At 42.0% G+C, this 21,353-nt stretch overlaps 1 protein-coding gene across 4 annotated transcripts in view; it reads right to left on the bottom strand.

Moving 5' to 3' along the window:
* Window positions 1-21,353, bottom strand: part of TMPO (thymopoietin) — a 37,911-nt gene that overhangs the window by 14,416 nt on the left and 2,142 nt on the right. For 3 of the 4 annotated variants that reach the window (XM_023232027.1, XM_023232081.1, XM_023232159.1), the window contains exons 2-3: window positions 8,005-8,131; window positions 4,203-4,361 (exon numbers count right to left, since the gene is read on the bottom strand). In XM_023232027.1, coding sequence (XP_023087795.1) covers window positions 4,203-4,361; window positions 8,005-8,131 — 286 coding nt within the window. Of the gene's footprint in view, window positions 1-419; window positions 3,226-4,202; window positions 4,362-8,004; window positions 8,132-21,353 lie in introns of those variants that run through there. The other variant, XM_023231948.1, reaches the window with a different exon arrangement.

Raw genomic sequence — 21,353 nt, 5'->3', positions numbered from 1 at the left:
AGGACTAAGATTTCAAGTCTATCTCCCAACACTTCTATCAATGGACCTATCAATATATCTACGTTTGATACAACCCCCAGCAATGTAAAATTTACTTTAGGCTTTGTTAACTCAGAATTTAAGAACTAGAAAGCACAAAGTAAAAAAACCATCAGTAGTGGAGAAGAAATCAATTAAATAAGGTATCTGGTTACAGATCAATTCCTCTTATAAATTTAGATTCCAACAGTCAATAAAAACATGGTCCTCAAACAGAAGAAAAACCATACAATAATCAGAGTATTTTCAATCATACCACGGAAATGTCAGAGTGAGATTCAATGATGAAATGGAAAAGGGGTGTTCATATACAAATGTTTAACTTGTTGCAACTCCAAGAATAAAGCACACATAACAACATGTTTCTGGAGACCACACAACACTGTTCAAATTTAACAACTTTTATTGAATTTGCAGAAGCATTCTACAGTAATACATTTTTAAAAATCACACAGCACTCAATAGGTACATGTATACATGTACATTTCAGAAGACAACAAATAAAATTACTCTCAGAAAGCTGCAAAGAGGGACATGTATAATCTAAGAATGTGGTAATGGCCAGAGGGAGTACCCAAGAGACCATATTTTATTATGCTTAAGGGTACTATTTTCCACAATACCTCTGCAGTTAGACTCTTATCTTACAATCATAGAAATGAAAAGATGATAATACACTGCTTTATACAGACACACAGATACTGGGATATAGTATAATTTCTTACGGCTTTAAACAATTAAATTTGCTTTTAGACTCTATATTGTTAAACTTAACTTTCCACAAAATACAATATATCATGAAAGCAAAGTAGTATTTTTTAAAAAGCCCCATTATCTGACAAAATAGATGCTGAACATGCACTATCCTAGGATATCTATTATCCAAAGAAGTGTTTCTCAAAGTGTGGTCCATGGTACTGGTCTGTGAATTGGTTGCTACCAGTCAATGAAGAGATAAATTACTTGCATCAGAGTGTAAATCATTACATTGCTTTAGCTATTAATATCATTTTGCTAAAAAATAAATCCTGTCATTGACTTAAAAGTATCTCTAGATTTAAATTATTGTGCATGCTTATCTTGCCTGTGGATAAGTAACAGTTCGTAGACTGGTAGCTTGAGTTGCATTGATCTAGACTACTATGATTGCTGTTGCAGAGATGAGTAAAAAACAAAAGTAAGAAAATATGAGCAAAAATATGGACAAGTTATGGAACGTGAAAAGATACTGAGATAAAAATATCAAAAAGAACAAAATCACTGTTCTGAATGTGTAACAAATGTTTAAATCTGTCCTAGGTATAAAGGAGGATGCATATTACTCTATTAAACAGTAAAGACTCCTTATATCCTAATTAGAATTTTCTTAGTTTTGGAGAATTGTAAAAGCATACGTAAAGCAGGAAATAGAAAACAATTTGGAGACTAATATGTGATCTAGAAAGTTTTAAATTGTTTGTACCAGGTTTCCTACTTAATGCAAATCTTTAAAAAAGAAAAGTAGTTCTACACAGGCAATTACTTTTATACTGTAATTTGATGGGTAGAAGCTTAACATTTTGTAATTAGCCCTATCTGGAAACTAAAACAACCTTAACAGAAAAGAAAATGTTGGCATAGAAGTTTGAAATATAAGATAGGTGTCTTTTTGTTCTTAATTTTACTAGTGTTTATTTCCACGCTTTTTAATTACTTTGCATACTTCTCCTCCAAATAATGTTCCACCTTTAAAGGGAGTGGAAGCCAGCTTATTCTTAGAAGTTAAATTAATTTTGCAATCTTTCAGCCAGAGGTATCGACGACCTACAGTGGAATTTCCCATAGTATGGGCAGCCATCTTCACTTCATCAAATGCAGCTTCACAAATATATGAGGCTGCATCATATGTTTTGCTCAGAATCCCAAGTGCTTGATGGGTACGACTAGGATCTGAGCTAAGAATCTGTGCAGCTTGACTAATGTCTGCCTGCATAGCCTTAGCAACAAAGGCAGTATGGGTTGCAATCTGCAATGCTGATGCTGCGGCTTCATATGCTCTACAGAGTGCTAAGTCCAACTGTTCATGGTAAGACTCAGTGGAGGTTGCCTGAATACCTGCTGGTGGAGTGGCTTCAGAAATAAACCCTAGGATTTCATCATCTACTTTTGGAACTGATAATATCTGTGCTGCCTCCCTGGAAGAAACTGGATATCTGCATGCCAGTGAAGGCAGCTGCCTGTCAACTTGCTGCCATTCTTCTTCAATTACTTTTAAAATAGATTCATGGAAGGGAAAAGATAGTTCTGAGGCATCTATTTTATCATGCTGTGACTGCTTAGACACTTCTAGACCTAAGGTAGTGAGTGAATGAGAGACAACAGTTTTGGCAAAAGAAGACGGCAAAAGTTCGGATCCAGGTATGTTCTGAAATGCCACAAAGGAACCTGAATCCCTTTCCTCCACTGACTTCTCACTCAGTCTAGGGACTTTTCGTGGAGGAGACGGGAACTCAGTTTCTTGAAACTTAGATTGATCAATTCTCTTCTGTATGTTTTCTACATCCAGTGGGGGTGTAGAGTTAGAAGTTCCAGGCAAACTACCTGTCCCACCCTGGACCAACAGAGAATTGACATAATCTCTGATTGCCTGGGCAAGTGGCGGAGAAATTAGTTTTGAGCTCTCAGACTCTTCTAGTGTTTTCCTTTTACTGGAGAGAGGCGATTGATCTGAAATATGGGACCTCTCAGGACATAATAGTTGAATTCCACTTTTTTCTCTACCGCAAATATTTTCTACTATGTCTTTATAGCAAGCAGTGGTGGTTTCTTTAATCAGTGAAGGAGAAGCTGCAGCAGAGACCAACATGGCACTGTGTTCAGGCTGAGAAGATGACGAAGAACTTTTCTCTAAACACCTATTATGGCTAGACTTGCATGAAATAAACAAATTCCTTTCAGAGGCTAACTTCTGCAATTGTCCCCTGCCAGGCAAGTTTGTGGCAACAAGAGGCTCCCTAGGTAGGTCTCCCTTAGAAGTATGTACTTTCTTAGCTGACTGTAGTTCAGTACTGCCCAAAGGAGGACGGGTGGAGATTTCAGGAAAAGAAATATCCTGAAAAAATCCACCACCAGAGGCAGTAGTTCCAAGTTCAGAAAAAGGAACAAAATCCCTAGTGGACTTCACTTTCTTGTGTTCTTTCTTCTTTCCTGTAGAGGCAAAAGAGGCAGGAAGTTTAAGCATTACCTGTGTTTGAGCTGATTTTATTCTTTGCCTCTTTGCTAAAAATAGTGCTGTCAAAGGAAAAGACTCTATAATTTCATATTCTGAACTGATCTGCCAGATTTGCCCTGGTAGACACAGCTTATTGAGATATAAACAATTTGGATCAAAATAAATAACCACAAGTCATATGAATTAAAAGTTTACAAAAATCAAGTTGTACTTACAATTTTTAAAGGACATTTATTTCACGTCCTATCCTCAAAAAATATTTAAACATCATGATCAAATTTTAAGATACTATCTAGTCTACTAAAAATGTAGTCAAAATATTTGCTTTAAAGTTGCCTTCAGGTTAGATGAACAAAAACTGTAAACAATTTAAATGCCTATCAATAGAGAATAGAGAAAATATGCCATATTTGAATGCTACTATGTATTATGAGGAATAAACAGATATGTAACTAATCGGATTAGATTTCAAAAATAAAGGAGTAAGAAAAAGCAAGTGATAAGATTTAGCATATTGTTTATATAAATTTTGTATTCTTAAAGTATAAAATAATACCATGTATTAAACAGATGTGTATGTGAAATATAAAAACAAACTTGAAAGATGGGCATTGAATTAGTAGTTACTTCTGTGGAGGTGACAGGTACAGATAAGTACAAGGAACTTTGCCTTTACTTGTAATACTTTATTCTCTCAGAAAAATGGGTTTGAAGCAAAAAAGACAAAGTTAACTTGCAATTTCAGGTGATGGAAAATTACAAATTTGTACTATGTTGCTTCTTATAATTTTCAATAAAAAGTATTTAAATCAAAGTACAGAATTACTCTAATGACATGAATAACATTTGTATATCTTGCCAATATTGTTTTAAATTTTACTTTCTTCATGGTCACTGTATTTTGAGTGTGAAAAAATTACATACATTTGATTAACATCATTTAAAATTTTACCTTCTTCATTGTCACTATATCTGTCAGAATCATTACTTCCATTCTGCCTTGTATTTTCTGCTGAAGAAGAAATTGTTGGCAGAGGAGTAGAAGATCTTGATTCTGTTCCTTGTTCCCTCAGTTTCAAAAGCTTTTTCTCATAGAGCTTCCTGGTTGTTCCTGGATTAAGGCAGAACTTGCTTTAGTACTTGTATTGTTTCATTTAGGGTGCAGCTCAGACACTAATATTCAGCAACATTTTAAGCTATTTTCACTCTTTCTTTTTCTAAACTCAAGTTCTTAAAAATACTATATAACGCAGCCGGACATAGTGGCTCACGACTATAAACCCACCAGTTTGGGAGGCCGAGGCGGGTGCATCACTTGAGGTCAGGAGTTCAAGACCAGCCTGGCCAACATCGTGAAACTGCATCTCCACTAGAAATGCAAAAATTAGCCGGGAGTGGTGGCACATGCCTGTGACCCCAGCTATTTGGGAGGCTGAGACAGGAGAATCACTTGAAATTGGGAGGCAGAGGTTGCAGTGAGCCAAGATCACACCACTGTCCAGCGAGGAAGTGACATACCGTCTCAAACAAACAAACAAACAAACAAAAGGACAGACATGGTGGCTGATGCCTGTAATCCCAGCTCTTCCAGAGGCCAAGGCAGGTGGATGACCTGAGGTCAGCAGTTCAAGAGAAGACTGTCTAACATGGTGAAACCCCATCTCCACCAAAAATATGAAAAATTAGCTGGGCCTGGTGGTGGGCGCCTGTAATCTCAGCCACTCAGGAGGCTGAGGCAGGAGAATTGCTTGAACCCAGGAGGTAGAGGCTGCAATGAGCTGATATCACACCACTGTATTCCACAGAACTATATAATGCACTGTTTTTATAATAGGTGGTTTTTTGGGAAACGACATTTCTTTTAATAGCATGAAATACATAGTAGATTAATATAGGCCTTACTGTAGACCATCTACTGAAAAGCCATGTATGACTATTTTTGACTGACGTCTTGCACTTGAGTATTTTCTCTACTACCACGTAATAGTATTTGCCAACATAGAAAAATCACATATAAGCGGATTGTACCTCTATGAAAAATAATTATGATTAAACTTCCACAACTCTAAGGCATTAATATGCCTGTATTCAGTTATGGGGAAAAGAAAAGTTCTATAAATCAGATTTAAATATAACAACTTTGCAGTTAAAATGACCTTTTATGGAAAACACGTATCACAACGCAAAACTGATTACAAATTCTTAACACATTTGAACATCAGTGACACTTTAAAACCAAAGTAGATTTTGTCTTACACTAACTGTGTGTCTTTCCTTAATTTCTGTAAGATAAGCAAAATGACAATGGATATTTTTTTAGAAGCAACATGTGTCCAGAAGTGTTATATAAATAGCTTTAAGATGAACAGGTCATATATCAACATATAATTTTAATGTAGGCTGATATTATAACACACATTTTTCAGTGTCTCCCTTTTGGAATTTCTTTTTTTTTTTTCCAAGACAAGGTCTTGCTCTGTTGCCCAGGCTGCAGTGCAGTGGTGCGATCATAGCTCATTGCAACCTTCAACTTGTAGGCTCAAGCAATCCTCCCACCTTTGCTTCCTGAGTAGCTGGGACTACAAATGTGCACCACCATGCCTGGCTAATTTTTTTTTTAAATAGAGACAAGGTTCACTATGTTGCCCTGGCTGCTCTTCAACTCCTGAGCTCAAGCAATTCCACCACCTTGGCCTCCCTAAATGTTGGGATTACAGGCATGAACTACCATGCCCAGGTCTTTTAGAACTTTAAACAAAAAAATTTTTTAAAAGTGTTATATATCTGTTGGTAATTGTATATGAATAAGCTTATGATTATTTGGAAGCATCTTATACATTAAAACAAAATATTCTAAATCCTTATTTGCAACTATACCTACAGCAAAACCTACCAAATCTCTAGTGTCCACAATTTTATGTAACTGAGAAGATCAAGACCAGATGCAGTGGCTCATGCCTGTAATCCTAGGACTTAGGGAGGCCTAGGTGGCAGGACTACTTGAGCCCAGGAGTTCAAGACTAGCCTAGGCAATATAGTGTGACCCCATCCCTACAAAAAATACAAAAATTAGCCAGGAATGGTGGCACGTGCCTGTGTTCCCAGCTACTTGAGAGGCTGAAGTGGGACTGCTTGAGCCCAGGAGGTTGAGGCTGCAGTAAGCCACGACTGCGCCACTACACTCTAGTATGGGCAACAGAGCAAGACCTTATCTCAAAAAAAAACCCATCAAAATGGAATTTTCTCATCCTGAGGTTATTGCTAAGACCCTCCAAAACTAAGGCATAATAAACACTGCAAAATCTTCATCACCTAAAAGTAATCCAACGATGGAAATCAGTGTATTTAGTTCCAGGTTTTTGTTTTTTAAGGGTATAATTATTCAATTCCAATCAAGACAGGACTTTCAAAAGGGTACTTTTAATGATACATGAAAAAGGGGCTGGGCGCAGTGGCTCACGCCTGTAATCCCAACACTTTGGGAGCCTGAGGTGGGCGGATCACCTGAGGTCAGGAGTTTGAGACCAGCCTGGCCAACATGGCGAAACCCCATCGCTACTAAAAATATAAAAATTAGCCGGGCGTGGTGGTGGGTACCTGTAATCATGGCTATTCGGGAAGCTGAGGCTAGAGAACTGCTTGAACCTGGGAAGCAGAGGTTGCAGTGAGCCAAGATCATGCCATTGCACTCTAGCCTGGGCGACGAGAGCGAAAGCCTGTCTCAAAAAAAAAAAAGGTACTATGCTAGGAATTTAATAACCTCATTAAGAAGTCTGTCACTAACTCACTTTTTCTTTTTTCCTTTATTTATTTATTTTTTTGAGACAGGGTCTTGCTCCACTGCCTCTGGTCAAAGTACAGTAGCCATCATGGCTCACTGCAACCTTGACGCCCCTACCACCTCAAGCAATCCTCCTGCCTCAGCCTCCTAAGTAGCTGGAACAACAGACTTGTGACACCACACCCTGCTAATTTTAAAATTTTCTGCAGAGATGGGATCTCCCTACGATGCTCATGCTGGTCTTGAACTCCTGGGCCCAAGCAATCCTCCCACCTTGGCCTCCCAAAGTATTGGGATTACAGGCGTGAGCTACTGTACCTGGCCACTAACTCATTTATTTGGGCAATTCTGCCCAGCTATGTTACCTCAGATTTTCCTCAATTGTCATATAAGACCCATATCTCAGCAGAAGTACGATATAAGTGGCCGGGTACGGTGGCTCATGCCTGTAATCCCAGCACTTTGGGAGGCCGAGGCGGGCAGATCACGAGGTCAGGAGATGGAGACCATCCTGGCTAACACAGTGAAACCCTGTCTCTACTGAAAAATACAAAAAATTAGCCGGGCATGGCAGTGGGTGCCTGTAGTCCCAGCTCCTCAGGAGGCTGAGGCAGGAGAATGGCCTGAACCCGGGAGGCGGAGCTTACAGGGAGCCGAGATTGTGCCACTGAACTCCACAGCCTGGGTGACAGAGCAAGACTACGTCCCAAAAAACCAAAAAACAAAACAAAAAGAAGTATGATACAAGCACTGTATAAAACAATCTCAACAATAGAGGTAATTTTGGAGATTATCTAATTCAATCCTCTCATTTTATTTCACTCAGAGTCAAAGAAACACAGGTTCTGCTGATACAAATGATTAATGACAAACCAGTCCTTAGAACCTAAACTAACTGCTAAGCAAAAGGAGAAAATAATTTGGGGTCCTGCTTCAGAGAAAAGATACTGTATTTGAAATTTCATCCACTTACCTACAATAGGACCAGGATTCACTCCGTATTTCACAAGCTGATCCAAAAGATCTTCATTAGTGAGCTCTGTTACATCTAGATCATCTTTATCATCTTGTCTGGGTTTATCAGTTTTTTTTGTGGCTTTCTGTAAACAAAGTCCAGTAATCATTTCTATATGAATTAAAGTGTTCACTTACTAGATAATAATCTGTATAACATAAACATGCAAACTCACCACCAAGTTGGTTTATAGTACTATTAGGCCTTAGCAATTTGATTAAATTAAGAGCAACTCATTATTGGAGAACATTTTCTTTTTTTTTTTTTTTGAGGCGGAGTCTTGCTCTGTCGCCCGGGCTGGAGTGCAGTGGCCGGATCTCAGCTCACTGCAAGCTCCGCCTCCCGGGTTCATGCCATTCTCCTGCCTCAGCCTCCGGAGTAGCTGGGACTACAGGCGCCCGCCACCTCGCCCGGCTAGTTTTTTGTATTTTTAGTAGAGACGGGGTTTCACCGTGTTAGCCAGGATGGTCTCCATCTCCTGACCTCGTGATCCGCCCGTCTCGGCCTCCCAAAGTGCTGGGATTACAGGCTTGAGCCACCGCGCCCGGCCGCCTTTTTTTTTTTTTTTTTTTGAGGTGGAGTCTGGCTCTGTCGCCCAGGCTGGAGTGCAGTGACCGGATCTCAGCTCACTGCAAGCTCCGCCTCCCGGGTTTACGCCATTCTCCTGCCTCAGCCTCCCGAGTAGCTGGGACTACAGGGGCCCGCCACCTCGCCTGGCTAGCTTTTGTATTTTTAGTAGAGACGGGGTTTCACTGTGTTAGCCAAGACGGTCTGGATCTCCTGACCTCGTGATCCGCCCGTCTCGGCCTCCCAAAGTGCTGGGATTACAGGCTTGAGCCACCGCGCCCGGCCGGAGAACATTTTCTAAGCTGAACTGTAATCATACAAAACCGCACAGCCAAGCAAGTAACTTAAATTTTAAAGACACTGTTGTTAAAATAGTCCATTTTGGACTATCTAAAAGAGGTAGTAATAGCATCAAAAATGCAAAAGAACAAATAAAAGTAAAACTGACTCTGGCTAACACTTTCTTTTAAATAACCCTTTTTTTTTTTTTAAATGATACAGGGTCTAGCTCTGTTACCCGGACTGGAGTACAGTGGCACTATCTCCGCTCACTGCAACCCCCACCCCCCAGGCTGAAGTGATCCTCCCACCTCAGTCTCCCAAATAGCTGGGATTACAGGTGCGCACCACCACCCCTGGCTTTTTGTATGGTTTTTTCTTTTGTAGAGATGGGGCTTTTGCCATGTTGCCCAGGCTGGTCTCAAACTCCTGGACTCAAGTGATCAGCTCACCTTAGCCTCCCACAAGTGTTAGGATTACAGGTGTAACCCACTGCACATAGCCTAAATAACCAAAAATTGTATTTCATTTCTTAAAGCATATACCCCAATGGCAAGGGAAACAGATCAGCATGAAACTTGCAAAGTAAAGCCAGACTGGGCTTAAAAATTTTCATCTAAATGATCACGAATGCTACTTACTAACTTTTTGATAATCCTTCAAAGTTTAAATTAATCCAGGAAAGTTTAAGACTTTACCATACAGGCTTACACTTGGATATATATACAGAAATGATTTTCTTTAAATAGCATGTGAGAACTTAAGAAGGCCAAATGAATACAGTTGGCTCTCCATTCTCCCAAATGAATACAGTTGGGTTCTACATTTGTGAATTCAACCAACCACAGATCAAAAATACTCGGGGGAAAAAATGAAAATAAGGCAATAAAAATACAGTATAACAATTATTTACATAGCACTTACATTGTATTAGGCGCTATAAGTAATCTAGAGACGATCTGAAGTATAAGGGAGGATGTGTGTAGGTTACTACACCACTTTATATTAAGGGACTTACTAAAGCATCCCAAGTTTGATATCCATGGCTGTGTCCTGGAATCAATTTCCACCCCAAGGATAGGAGACAGGACTGTAAACTCCTTGTAACATAGCTTTTTTAGTAGCTAGTTTATGACTTAGGAAGGAAATCTGACAGACTTCATGGTTACATTATCACCTTTGACACAGTTTAGTCACCAGATTAACTTCTGTACCACTAGTTTACTAAAAAATAGTCAAAATAACTTGAAACAAACTTTGAGGGAAAATTTTAAAGTTTTAAAATTAATTTATACAAAGGCAATATTTACTGGAAAAATTATAAATTTCCAAGGTTGAACAAATAAAAAGGAAGCAAAAGAATGGATACCTTTTAAGGCTGTGGCAAACAGCCTGACAAATGCCTCAGTGATCACAGAAAAAACATCAGAGTGCCGAACAAAAAAACGGCTAAACAATGGCAACATCAAAGTAAATTTTACGAAAAAGGCTAAAATTATCAAGTTGTATGGAATGTTCACTTTCCAATCATATTAGGGGGAAAAAAAATCAGGCATTATTTGGCTACGTACTGGAATTCCTGTTTTTAAAAATAAAAATGTTCTGACCTTGAATTGTCAGGCTCAAATTTTTTTTTTTTTTTTTTTTTTTTTTTTTTTGAGACGGAGTCTCGCTCTGTCGCCCAGGCTGGAGTGCAGTGGCGGGATCTCAGCTCACTGCAAGCTCCGCCTCCCAGGTCAGGCCATTCTCCTGCCTCAGCCTCCCGAGTGGCTGGGACTACAGGCGCCCGCCACCTCACCCGGCTAGTTGAGACGGGGTTTCACCGTGTTGGCCAGGATGATCTCGATCTCCTGACCTCGTGATCCGCCCGTCTCAGCCTCCCAAAGTGCTGGGATTACAGGCTTGAGCCACCGCGCCCGGCCAAAATTTTTTTTTTTTGAGACCATGTCTTACTCTTATCCAAGCTGGAGTGCAGTGGCGCAATCTTGGCTCACCGCAACCTCCGCATCCCAGGTCCAAGTGCCTCAGCCTCCTGAGTAGCTGGGATTACAGGTGTGCAGCACCATGCCTGGCTAACTTTTGTATTTTGAGTAGAGATGGGTTTCAGCATGTTGGCCAGGCTGGTCTTTAACTCCTGACCTCAAATGTTATGCCTGCCTGAGCCTCCCAAAGTGTTAGGATTATGGGTGTGAACCATGGAGCCTGGCCTGAAATACTTCAAATAAAGCAAGATACAAGAAATTCTTTTTAAAAAGCTGCTAATCGCTAATCATTCTATAATCAGAAGCCAAAAAACCCTCACCAAAAAGATAGCTGCTCATAAGAACAATTATGTCAACTTGAAGAGTTACAGTGAGAGCAGGCTTTAATTCACATACACTGCACTGACCTAGACCTGTCAGGCTCAAATCTGGAAGCAACCCACACCCGTAATATCCAAATAGTTGCCTAGAGTCTAAGAGTTCTAAGACTTATTTCTTTCAAGAAAAGATTTAATCAAACTTAATCCTATGTTATTGACTTACTCAAATTTTCCAAAAAGTGCAGTCAGGTAGTAGAGAAAAACTAAAATAATGCTTAAAATAAAAATAAAATATGGAAAAACAATCAATCAGGTTCAAATTATTTGTACACAATCCCCACTACCATGATAATGTTCAATTTACTATCAATAAAACATCCAGGAAATTCCAACTTTTCAAACCTGCCTGAGAGGTTTTCAAGAAATCTCTTTGGGCCAGGTGCAGTGGCTAATGCCTGTAATCCCAGCACTTTGGGGGACCAAGGCAGGTGGATCACTTGAGGTTAGGAGTTCGAGATCAGCCTGGCCAACATGGCAAAATCCTGTCTCTATTAAAAATACAAAAATTAGCTGGGTATGGTGGCACACGCCTGTAATCCCAGCTACTTGGGAAGCTGAGGCAGGCAAATTGCTTGAACCTGGGAGGCGGAGGTTGCAGTGAGTAGATATCGTGCCACTGCACTCCAGCGTGGGTGATACAGCAAGACTTTGTCTCAAAAAAAATCTTAACTCTTTTTTTTTCTTTTTCAAGGTGGAGTCTCTGTCGCTCAGGCTGGAGTGCAGTAGCACCATCTTGCCTCGCTGCAACCTTCCACCTCCCAGGTTCAAGCAACTCTCCTGCTTCAGCCTCCTGAGTACCTGGGACTACAGGTGCACGCCACCACGCCCAGCTAATTTTTGTACTTTTAGCAGAGACAGGGTTTCATCATTTTGGCCAGGCTGGTCTCAAACTCCTGAGCTCGTGATTTGCCCACCTCAGCCTTCCAAAGTGCTGGGATTACATGCGTGAGCCACAGCACCCAGCCCAAAATCTTAACTCCTATTAACCACTATTTTGGAAAGGTCTTACCCATTTCTGATTCTTTACCTAGGGCCAGAGAATCTGTTTGAAATGTGTAGCCCAGGTGATCTGGATGCAGCATTGAGGCAAGCAACAGAAAGCAGGAGCACTATCATCCTTATATTTTTATTCCAAGCATCTAACAATTTCTAAGAAGACTGATACAGGAATAGTCCCCAATAAATGTTTTGTCAAATCCGGGGAAGGAAAAAGTAATTTATTTTTGAAAATCCATTTCTTATTAGAAATAGCAGGCCTATCAAATCTAAGTAGAAAACCAATTCTCGGTTGGGTGCAGCAGCTCACGTCTGTAATTCCAGCACTTTGGGAGGCCGACGAGGGAGGATCAATTGAGGTCAGGAGTTTGAAACCAGCCTGGCCAACATGGTGAAACCCCATCTCTAATAAAAATAGAAAAATTAGTCAGGTGTGACGGCACACGCCTATAGTCCTAGCTACTTGGGAGGCTGAGGCAGGAGAATCACTTGAACTGGGGAGGCGGAGATTGCAGTGAGCCAAGATTGCATCACTGCACTCCAGCCTGGGTGATAAGGCCAGACTTTGCAGAGAAAGAAAGAAAAGCAAGAAAAGCAAGCAAGCAAGAACGAATGAACGAACGAAAAAGAGAAAGAAAATCAATTATCTTATATTTCCTTCAAACATAATGAAAAACTTTAGCTGAACAAACATATCTTAAATAAGTGACCAACAAACCTACACAAGGTAAGTCAGATAGATGAAAACCAAAAATGTGATTTTTTTTTTCTGAGATGTAGTCTCACTCTGTTGCCCAGGCTAGAGTGCAGTGGCATGGCCTCCACCTCCCAGGTTCAAGTGATTCTCCTGCCTCAGCCTCCCAAGCAGCTGGAATTACAAGCGCGCACCACCACGCCTGGCTAATTTTTGTATTTTTAGAAGAGAAAGGGTTTCACCATGTTGGCCAGGCTGGTCTCAAACTCCTGACCTCAGGTGATCCACCTGCCTTGGCCTCCCAAAGTCTTGGGATTACAGGTGTGAGCCACCATGCACGGCCAAACATGTGATTTTTAATCTGTGAGGAAAAAAGTTCCAGAAAAGTGATGTCATTTTATAAATCCCAGATTTAATAAGGATAAAAAATTAGGAGACAGTGTGCTGCACATGATTAGCAGTTTCAGTCAGGAAAAAGGAAGCATTAGTTGCATTAAATTCTGCCTCCAGAAAACTTTGTTCCTTTAAGTAGATCACTTAAGAGTTTCACTCAAAAATAGTGAGTACCTACCACGCCACCCGATGATCTCTAATGTATTTTTCAACTTTAAAACCCAACAGTTCTATGATATCACCTATGAGCTACTGTAATACCTTTAATCTCTACCTCTAGTATAAAGATGCTGACCCATAACATTGTAAGAGTTTATATCGGGCACTTACTATATATCATGTACTGAGCTGTGTTCCAAGTGTCTTTGCATTAACTTACCGAATCCAAAAAATCTATGGAATAAGATACTAATATCTCCATCTGACAACTCAGAAAACTGAGGTTCAAGTATGCACTTCACTAATTCAGGAAATCTGCATGCTATGATATACACGTCACTTTCATGTATCTACCTTGTTTCCTGAAATTATATTTTAGTAACTTTGCATTGTATTGCCCTAACGTTAAAGACAAAAATTCAGAAATCATTTCTTGTAATAGGTATTACTTACTAAGCACTAGACACTTCACATATGCAATGGCATGTACTCCTCAATCTGATTAAGCAGCTATTAGATTATTCCTCTATTTCAGGTGAAAATAGAGGATCTTAGATTAAGACACTGTTCAGTGTCATATGAATAAGGGGCAGACCTGGAATTTGAATCTATAACTCTATGATTCACAAGTCTGTAAACTTAACACCTTATTATACAGTGGTGGTCAATTTGTGATTTAATTAACATTTCCTATTGGTAGCATACTTTTTATTGTTCTTTTCCAAGTCTTCAAATATTTCCTATTGATAATTCGTAATTTGGCCAGGAGCAGTAGCTCACACCTACAATCCCAACGCTTTGGGAGGCCTAAGCGGGAGGATCCCTTGAGGCCAGGAGTTCAAGATCGGGCTGGTCAACATAGTGAGACTATCTCTATAAAAATTTTAAAAATTAGTTAGGCATGGTGGCACACACCTGTAGTCCCAGCTATTTCGGAGGCTTGAGCCCAGGAGTTCGAGGCTGCAGTGAGCTACGATCACACCACACAGATGGGCACGGTGTCTTATGCCTGTAATCCCAGCACTTTAGGAGGCTAAGGAAGGCAGATCACAAAGTCAGAAAGGAGTTTGAGACCAGCCTGACCAAACTGGTGAAACCGTCTCTACCAAAAACACAAAAATTAGCTAGGCGTTGTGGTGCACGCCTGTAATCCCAGCTACTCAGGAGGCTGAGGCAGGAGAATCACTTGAACCTGGGAGGCAGAGGTTGCAGTGAGCCGAGATCACACCACTGCACTCCAGCCTAGATGACAGAGCAAGACTCCTTCTCAAACAAATACACACTCATAATTCACCAGACCAGATCATTCAAGAATATTATGCTCCACTAGATCCAAATAGCTACACCTTCATGTTCTGCCTCTTAGAACAAAAAGGCAGACGGCCAACTCTGTACATGTTTCTTTTTGTGTCCACAATCTAGATAACTTCAACACATAAAAATATTGGTAGAAAGACACATAAAAAGCTTAGAAATAAGAAAACAAAATCAAAGCAAAACTTTTAACATGCAAAGTTTTGTCACATTACACCAAGGGAATCCAAGAGACTATGGTAGAGGCTGAAATGAAACAATTTCTTTTTTAATTAAAAATATTCCCCATAGGCTGGGCACAGTGGCTCACATCTGTAATCCCAGCATTTTGGGAGGCCGAGGCAGGAGGATCACAAGGTCAGGAGATCGAGACCATCCTGGCTAACATGGTGAAACCCCGTCTCTACTAAAAACACAAAAAATTAGCTGGGCGTGGTGGCAGGTGCCTGTAGTCCCAGCTACTCGGGAGGCTGAGGCAGGAGAATGGCATAAACCCAGGAGGCAGAGCTTGCAGTAAGTGGAGATCGCGCCACTGCAGTTCAACCTGGGCAACAGAGCGAGACTCCGTCTCAAAAAAGAAAAAAAAAATCCTCATAAACCCACGATTAAATAGAAGGTACATGCATGCAAATAGTTCATCTTGGCCAAATCCACATTAACGCTTGATTTGTCTTAAAATGTTAAAAAAAAATCTCCCTTATCTGCAACTCTCAAACATAATTTGGCTTTCTCCTATATTCTAGATAAATAAATATTCTTTTATTCCTTTCTTACTACCCCATTATGTAGAAGATTGTAAATATTCTTTAAGAAATATAGGCCGGGCGCGGTGGCTCAAGCCTGTAATCCCAGCACTTTGGGAGGCCGAGACGGGCGGATCACGAGGTCAGGAGATTGAGACCATCCTGGCTAATACGGTGAAACCCTGTCTCTACTAAAAAAAATACAAAAAACTAGCCGGGCGACAAGGCGGGCGCCTGTAGTCCCAGCTACTCGGGAGGCTGAGACAGGAGAATGGCGTGAACCCGGGAGGCGGAGCTTGCAGTGAGCTGAGAGCCGGCCACTGCACTCCAGCCTGGGCGGCAGAGCAAGACTCGGTCTCAAAAAAAAAAAAGAAATATGACCTGAGGCTGGGCGCAGTGGCTCATGCCTGTAATCCCAGGACTCTGGGAGGACGAGGTGGGCAGATCACGAGGTCAGGAGATCAAGACTATCCTGGCTAATACGGTGAAACCCCATCTCTACTAAAAATACGTAAAAGGCCGGGCGCGGTGGCTCAAGCCTGTAATCCCAGCACTTTGGGAGGCCGAGACGGGTGGATCACGAGGTCAGGAGATCGAGACCATCCTGGTCTACACGGTGAAACCCCGTCTCTACTAAAAATACAAAAAACTAGCCGGGCGAGATGGCGGGCGCCTGTAGTCCCAGCTACTCGGGAGGCTGAGGCAGGAGAATGGCGTGAACCCGGGAGGCGGAGCTTGCAGTGAGCCGAGATTGGGCCACTGCACTCCAGCCTGGGCGACAGAGCGAGACTCCGTCTCAAAAAAAAAAAAAAAAAAAAAATACGTAAAATTAGCCAGGTGTGGTGGCGGGCGCCTGCAGTCCCAGCTACTCAGGTGGCTGAGGCAGGAGAATGGCATGAACCCGGGAGGCGGAGCTTGCAGGTGGATCACGAGGTCAGGAGTTCAGATCAGCCTGACCAACACGGTGAAACCCTGTCTCTACTAAAAATAAAAAAATTAAGCCAGGCGTAGTGGTGTGTGCCTGTAAGTAATCCCAGCTATTCAGGAGGCTGAAGCAAGAGAATTGCTTGAACGTGAGAGGCGGAGGTTGCAGACAGCTGAGATCATGCCACTGTACTCCAGCCTGGGTGACAGACTGAGACTCCATCTCACAAAAAAAAAAAAAAAAAGAAAGAAAGAAAAAGAAAAGAAATATGACCTGGTATTATTTTTATACGGGGCTAAAAATGACCAAAATATAAAATATAGTACATATAAAAGGAATCTGACACGAATAACTTTATACATCAATTATTATAAATGTCCTAAGATTCTTTGCCTGTAAATTCAAAATTATTTTTTCCTATGGCTGATAAAAACATTGACCAGACTCTTAACTCACTTGTACTTAACGTACCTTAAAACAGAAAATGGGCCGGGCGCGGTGGCTCAAGCCTGTAATGGGCCAGCACTTTGGGAGGCCGAGACGGGCGGATCACGAGGTCAGGAGATTGAGACCATCCTGGCCAACGCGGTGAAACCCTGTCTCTACTAAAAAAATACAAAAAACTAGCCGGGCAAGGTGGCGGGCTCCTGTAGTCCCAGCTACTCGGGAGGCTGAGGCAGGAGAATGGCGTAAACCCGGGAGGCGAAGCGTGCAGTGAGCTGAGATCCAGCCACTGCACTCCAGCCTGGGCGACAGAGCGACACTCCGTCTCAAAAAAAAAAAAAACAGAAAATGACGCTACTGACTACCGATATTTTTCTTCAAGTTGTTGGCACGGCTATTAAGACCAGTCAAGGGTAAACATTTCTTGAGTTTTAAATACTCCAGGTAGAAGATATTTAAACCTGTAATTATGAAGTAATTTTCTTTGTATGGATGAAATAATTAAATGAAATATAAAAAGCTTAATTACTATGCCAATAGACCTACTAGGTACTCTAAAAAACATTACTTCTGGGCTGGGTGCCGTGGCTTATCCCTGCATTCCCAGCACTTTGGGAAGTCCAGGAGGACATATCACCTGAGGTCAGGAGTTCGAGACCAGCCTGGCCAACATGGCAATATCCCGTCTCTATTAAAAATACAAAAGTTAGCCAGGTGTGGTAGTGCACACCTGTAATTCCAGCTACTCGGGAGGCCGAGGCAGGAGAATCATTTGAACCCAGGAGGCGGAGGTTGCAGTGAGCTGAAATCAGGCCATTGTACTCCAACCTGATGGAGACTTCATCTCAGAAAAAACAAACAAACAAAACAACAACAACAAAAATTACTTCATTTTGGCTGGGCGTGGTGGCTCATGCCTGTAATCCCAGCACTTTGGGAAGCTGAGGCGGGCAGATCACGAGGTCAGATCGAGACCATCTTGGCTAACACAGTGAAAACCCATCTCTATTAAAAATACAAAAAACTTAGCCGGGCATGGTGGCGGGCGCCTGTAGTCCCAGCTACTCAGGAGGCTGAGGCAGGAGAATGGCGTGAACCCATAAGGCAGAGCTTGCAGTAAGGCGAGATCATGCCACTGCACTCCAGCCTGGGCGACAGAGCGAGACTCCACCTCAAAAAAAAAAAAAAAATTACTTCATTTCACTCAACATTTATTTACATGATGCTGACCAATTTCAATTAGCACATGAGTTGTACATACGAGTAAATAACACAATTCATTTTTAAATCCCCAAAGTTTTAAACCCAGTAGTTAAGAACACTTGGCAGTAACTCAAAATTGCTGGATAATCTTAATCAAAAAATTTTTACATTTAGGTCTTCTTACTCCCAAAGAACACAAGGTAGATTGGGACATAAACTCTATTTTACCAAGTGGCTGATAGGAAACATTAAAACTGAGACGGTTGTTTCTGTGTAAAAGAAATCGTCCTCGCCGGGCGCGGTGGCTCAAGCCTGTAATCCCAGCACTTTGGGAGGCCGAGACGGGCGGATCACGAGGTCAGGAGATCGAGACCCTCCTGGCTAACACGGTGAAACCCCGTCTCTACTAAAAATACAAAAAATTAGCCGGGCGAGGTGGTGGGCGCCTGTGGTCCCAGCCACTCAGGAGGCTGAGGCAGGAGAATGGCGTGAACCCAGGAGACGGAGGTTGCGGTGAGCTGAGATCCGGCCACTGCACTCCAGCCTGGGCAACAGAGCAAGACTCCGTCTCAAAAAAAAAAAAAGAAATCGTCCTCAAAACAAATAGGAACCAAGGCTTAGGCAGGATTGCTTGAGGCCAAGAGTTCTAGACCAGCCTGGACAACACAGAAAGCCTGTGTAAAAACAAACAAAACAAACAAAAAAAACAAAAAAAGATTAAAAAATTAGCCGGGCATAGTGGCATATGCCCCATTGCCCTTGCTACTCAGGGAAGCTGAGGCAGGAGGCTCTCGTGAGCCAAGGAGCTTGAGACTGCAGTAAGCTATGATCACACCCCTGCACTCTGGCCTGGGTGACAGAGCGAGATCCTGCCTAAAAATAATAACCAGTAATTCTATTATAAACATACAACCAAAAACTTCACGGTTTAATACATTTGCACGGAGGACCGATAAAGGGTTCTATAGAAGAACTAGGTTGTTTAATAAAGTGTGCAGATTTGAATATTTCATTTTCAAACAATTTTTTTTTTTTTTTTGAGACAAGTTTAGCTCCTATCCCCCAGGCTGGACTGCGATGGCGTGATCTCGGTTCACTGCAACCTCCACCTCCCGGGTTCAAGGGATTCTCCTGCCTCGGCCCCCGCCACCACGCCCGGCTAATTTTTGTATTTTTTTCCTTTAGTAGAGACGGGGTTTCACCATGTGGGCCAGACTGGTCTAGAACTTCTGACCTCGGGTGATCCACCCGCGTGGGCCTCCCAAAGTGCTGGGATTACAGGCGTGAGCCTCCGCGCCCGGCCTCAACCAACCTCTACTGAAAGAGTTTAAATACTACCTTCTTTTTCAGAACAGGGGAACATAATGGGTAAGCGGGTACACTTAACTTCAAAAGTAAATTTCTTTATTAATAAATTAAAGTAGCTTTCCACAAAACAAGATGTTGAAACAATAAGGTGTGAAAGGTCTTTTATTTATTGTACAAGTATTTGGCACTACTATGTGTCAGACACCAGACTTAAGAACGTTTGTTAAGACTTTCAACTTCTCTAAAGCCTAGGACAAGATTTTCAACTAAATTTACATGTGTCTATTACATTTGTCTTATTAGACAGGTTCCTTAAAAACTAAACTTTGAGGCCGGGCGCAGTGGCTCAAGCCTGTAATCCCAGCACTTTGGGAGGCCGAGACAGGCGGATCACGAGGTCAGGAGATCGAGACCATCCTGGCTAACACGGTGAAACCCCGTCTCTACTAAAAAAAAAAAATACAAAAATCTAGCCGGGCGAGGTGGCGGGCGCCTGTAGTCCCAGCTACTCAGGAGGCTGAGGCAGGAGAATGGCGAGAACCCGGGAGGCGGAGCTTGCAGTGAGCTGAGATCCGACCACTGCACTCCAGCTTGGGTGATAGAGCGAGACTCCGTCTCAACAAACAAACAAACAAACAAACAAACAAAACAAAAAACTAAACTTTGAAGGAAGGAGTAATTTTGGTTTACACTAGCGATAACTCGCAACAACCCCAAACCCCACATTCACTGTCTCTTACAAGGCATTTTATGTTACACCAATTACTAGTTTTAGCTTCATCCTATTACGACTTGAAGCCCGGAAACTCGGCAGGCATAAGCAAACCCACAAAAAGCATATTAAAATCTACAGGAGCCGGACGCGGTGGCTCAAGCCTGTAATCCCAGCACTTTGGGAGGCCGAGACGGGCGGATCACGAGGTCAGGAGATCGAGACCATCCTGGCTAACACGGTGAAACCCCGTCTCTACGAAAAATACAAAAACTAGCCGGGCGAGGTGGCGGGCGCCTGTAGTCCCAGCTACTCCGGAGGCTGAGGCAGGAGAATGGCGTAAACCCGGGAGGCAGAGCTTGCAGTGAGCTGAGATCCGGCCACTGCACTCCAGTCCGGGCGACAGAGCGAGACTCCGCCTCAAAAAAAAAAAAAAAAAAAAAAAATCTACAGGAAAAAAAGCAAACTATTCTCAAACAAAACATGCTTTGCTGGAGCCGATTTGAGATTTAACCAGGATCAAGACATTCCAAATTGCAATACTGTTGCACCAGAATGTCATGCAATCAATTTTTCCTGAATCCTAAGTCTTTCCTTTCCTCAAGCAAAATTTACCAAAAAGGGAGAAAAACGCAATCCAAACTGTGAGTAATTTTCAAATATATGTTTATAGGGCCAGGTCCGGTGGCACACGCCTGTAATCCCAGAATTTGGGAGGCCGAGGTGGGCGGACCACCTGAGGTCAGGAGTTCGAGACCGGCCTGACCAAAATGGAGAAACCCCGTTTCTACTACAATACAAAAATTAGCCGGGCGTGGCGGCGCATGCCGGTAATCCCAGCTACTCGGGAGGCTGAGGCAGGAGAATCGCTTGAACCCGGGAGGCGGAAGTGGCGGTGAGCCGAGATCACGCCATTGCACTCCAGCCTGGGCAACAGGAGCGAAACTCCATCTCAAAAATAAATAAATAAATAAATATTTAAAAATTATAATAGGCGCTTTAAAATGTTCCTTTTAATTCGGCGTGAAGCCGTCCCGCCAAAAGATGTCCTGTTGCTGGGAAAAATTAAGACAAACTAGAAAACATAAACGGTTCAAAAAGCCCTCCATACGCTAAAGTATAAAAAGGCGGGAATTTCCTTAATTCAAATTTTGGTTAGAAATTAGTGTGTCATCAGTTGCCCTCCAGGGAGCGCTCTGAGACTCTGT

Source organism: Piliocolobus tephrosceles, chromosome 10, assembly GCF_002776525.5.
Source record: "Piliocolobus tephrosceles isolate RC106 chromosome 10, ASM277652v3, whole genome shotgun sequence".
Classification (NCBI taxonomy): Eukaryota; Metazoa; Chordata; class Mammalia; order Primates; family Cercopithecidae; genus Piliocolobus; species Piliocolobus tephrosceles.
The sequence above is the reverse complement of the archived record's forward strand: the minus strand, read 5'-3'. Positions and strand labels throughout refer to the sequence as shown.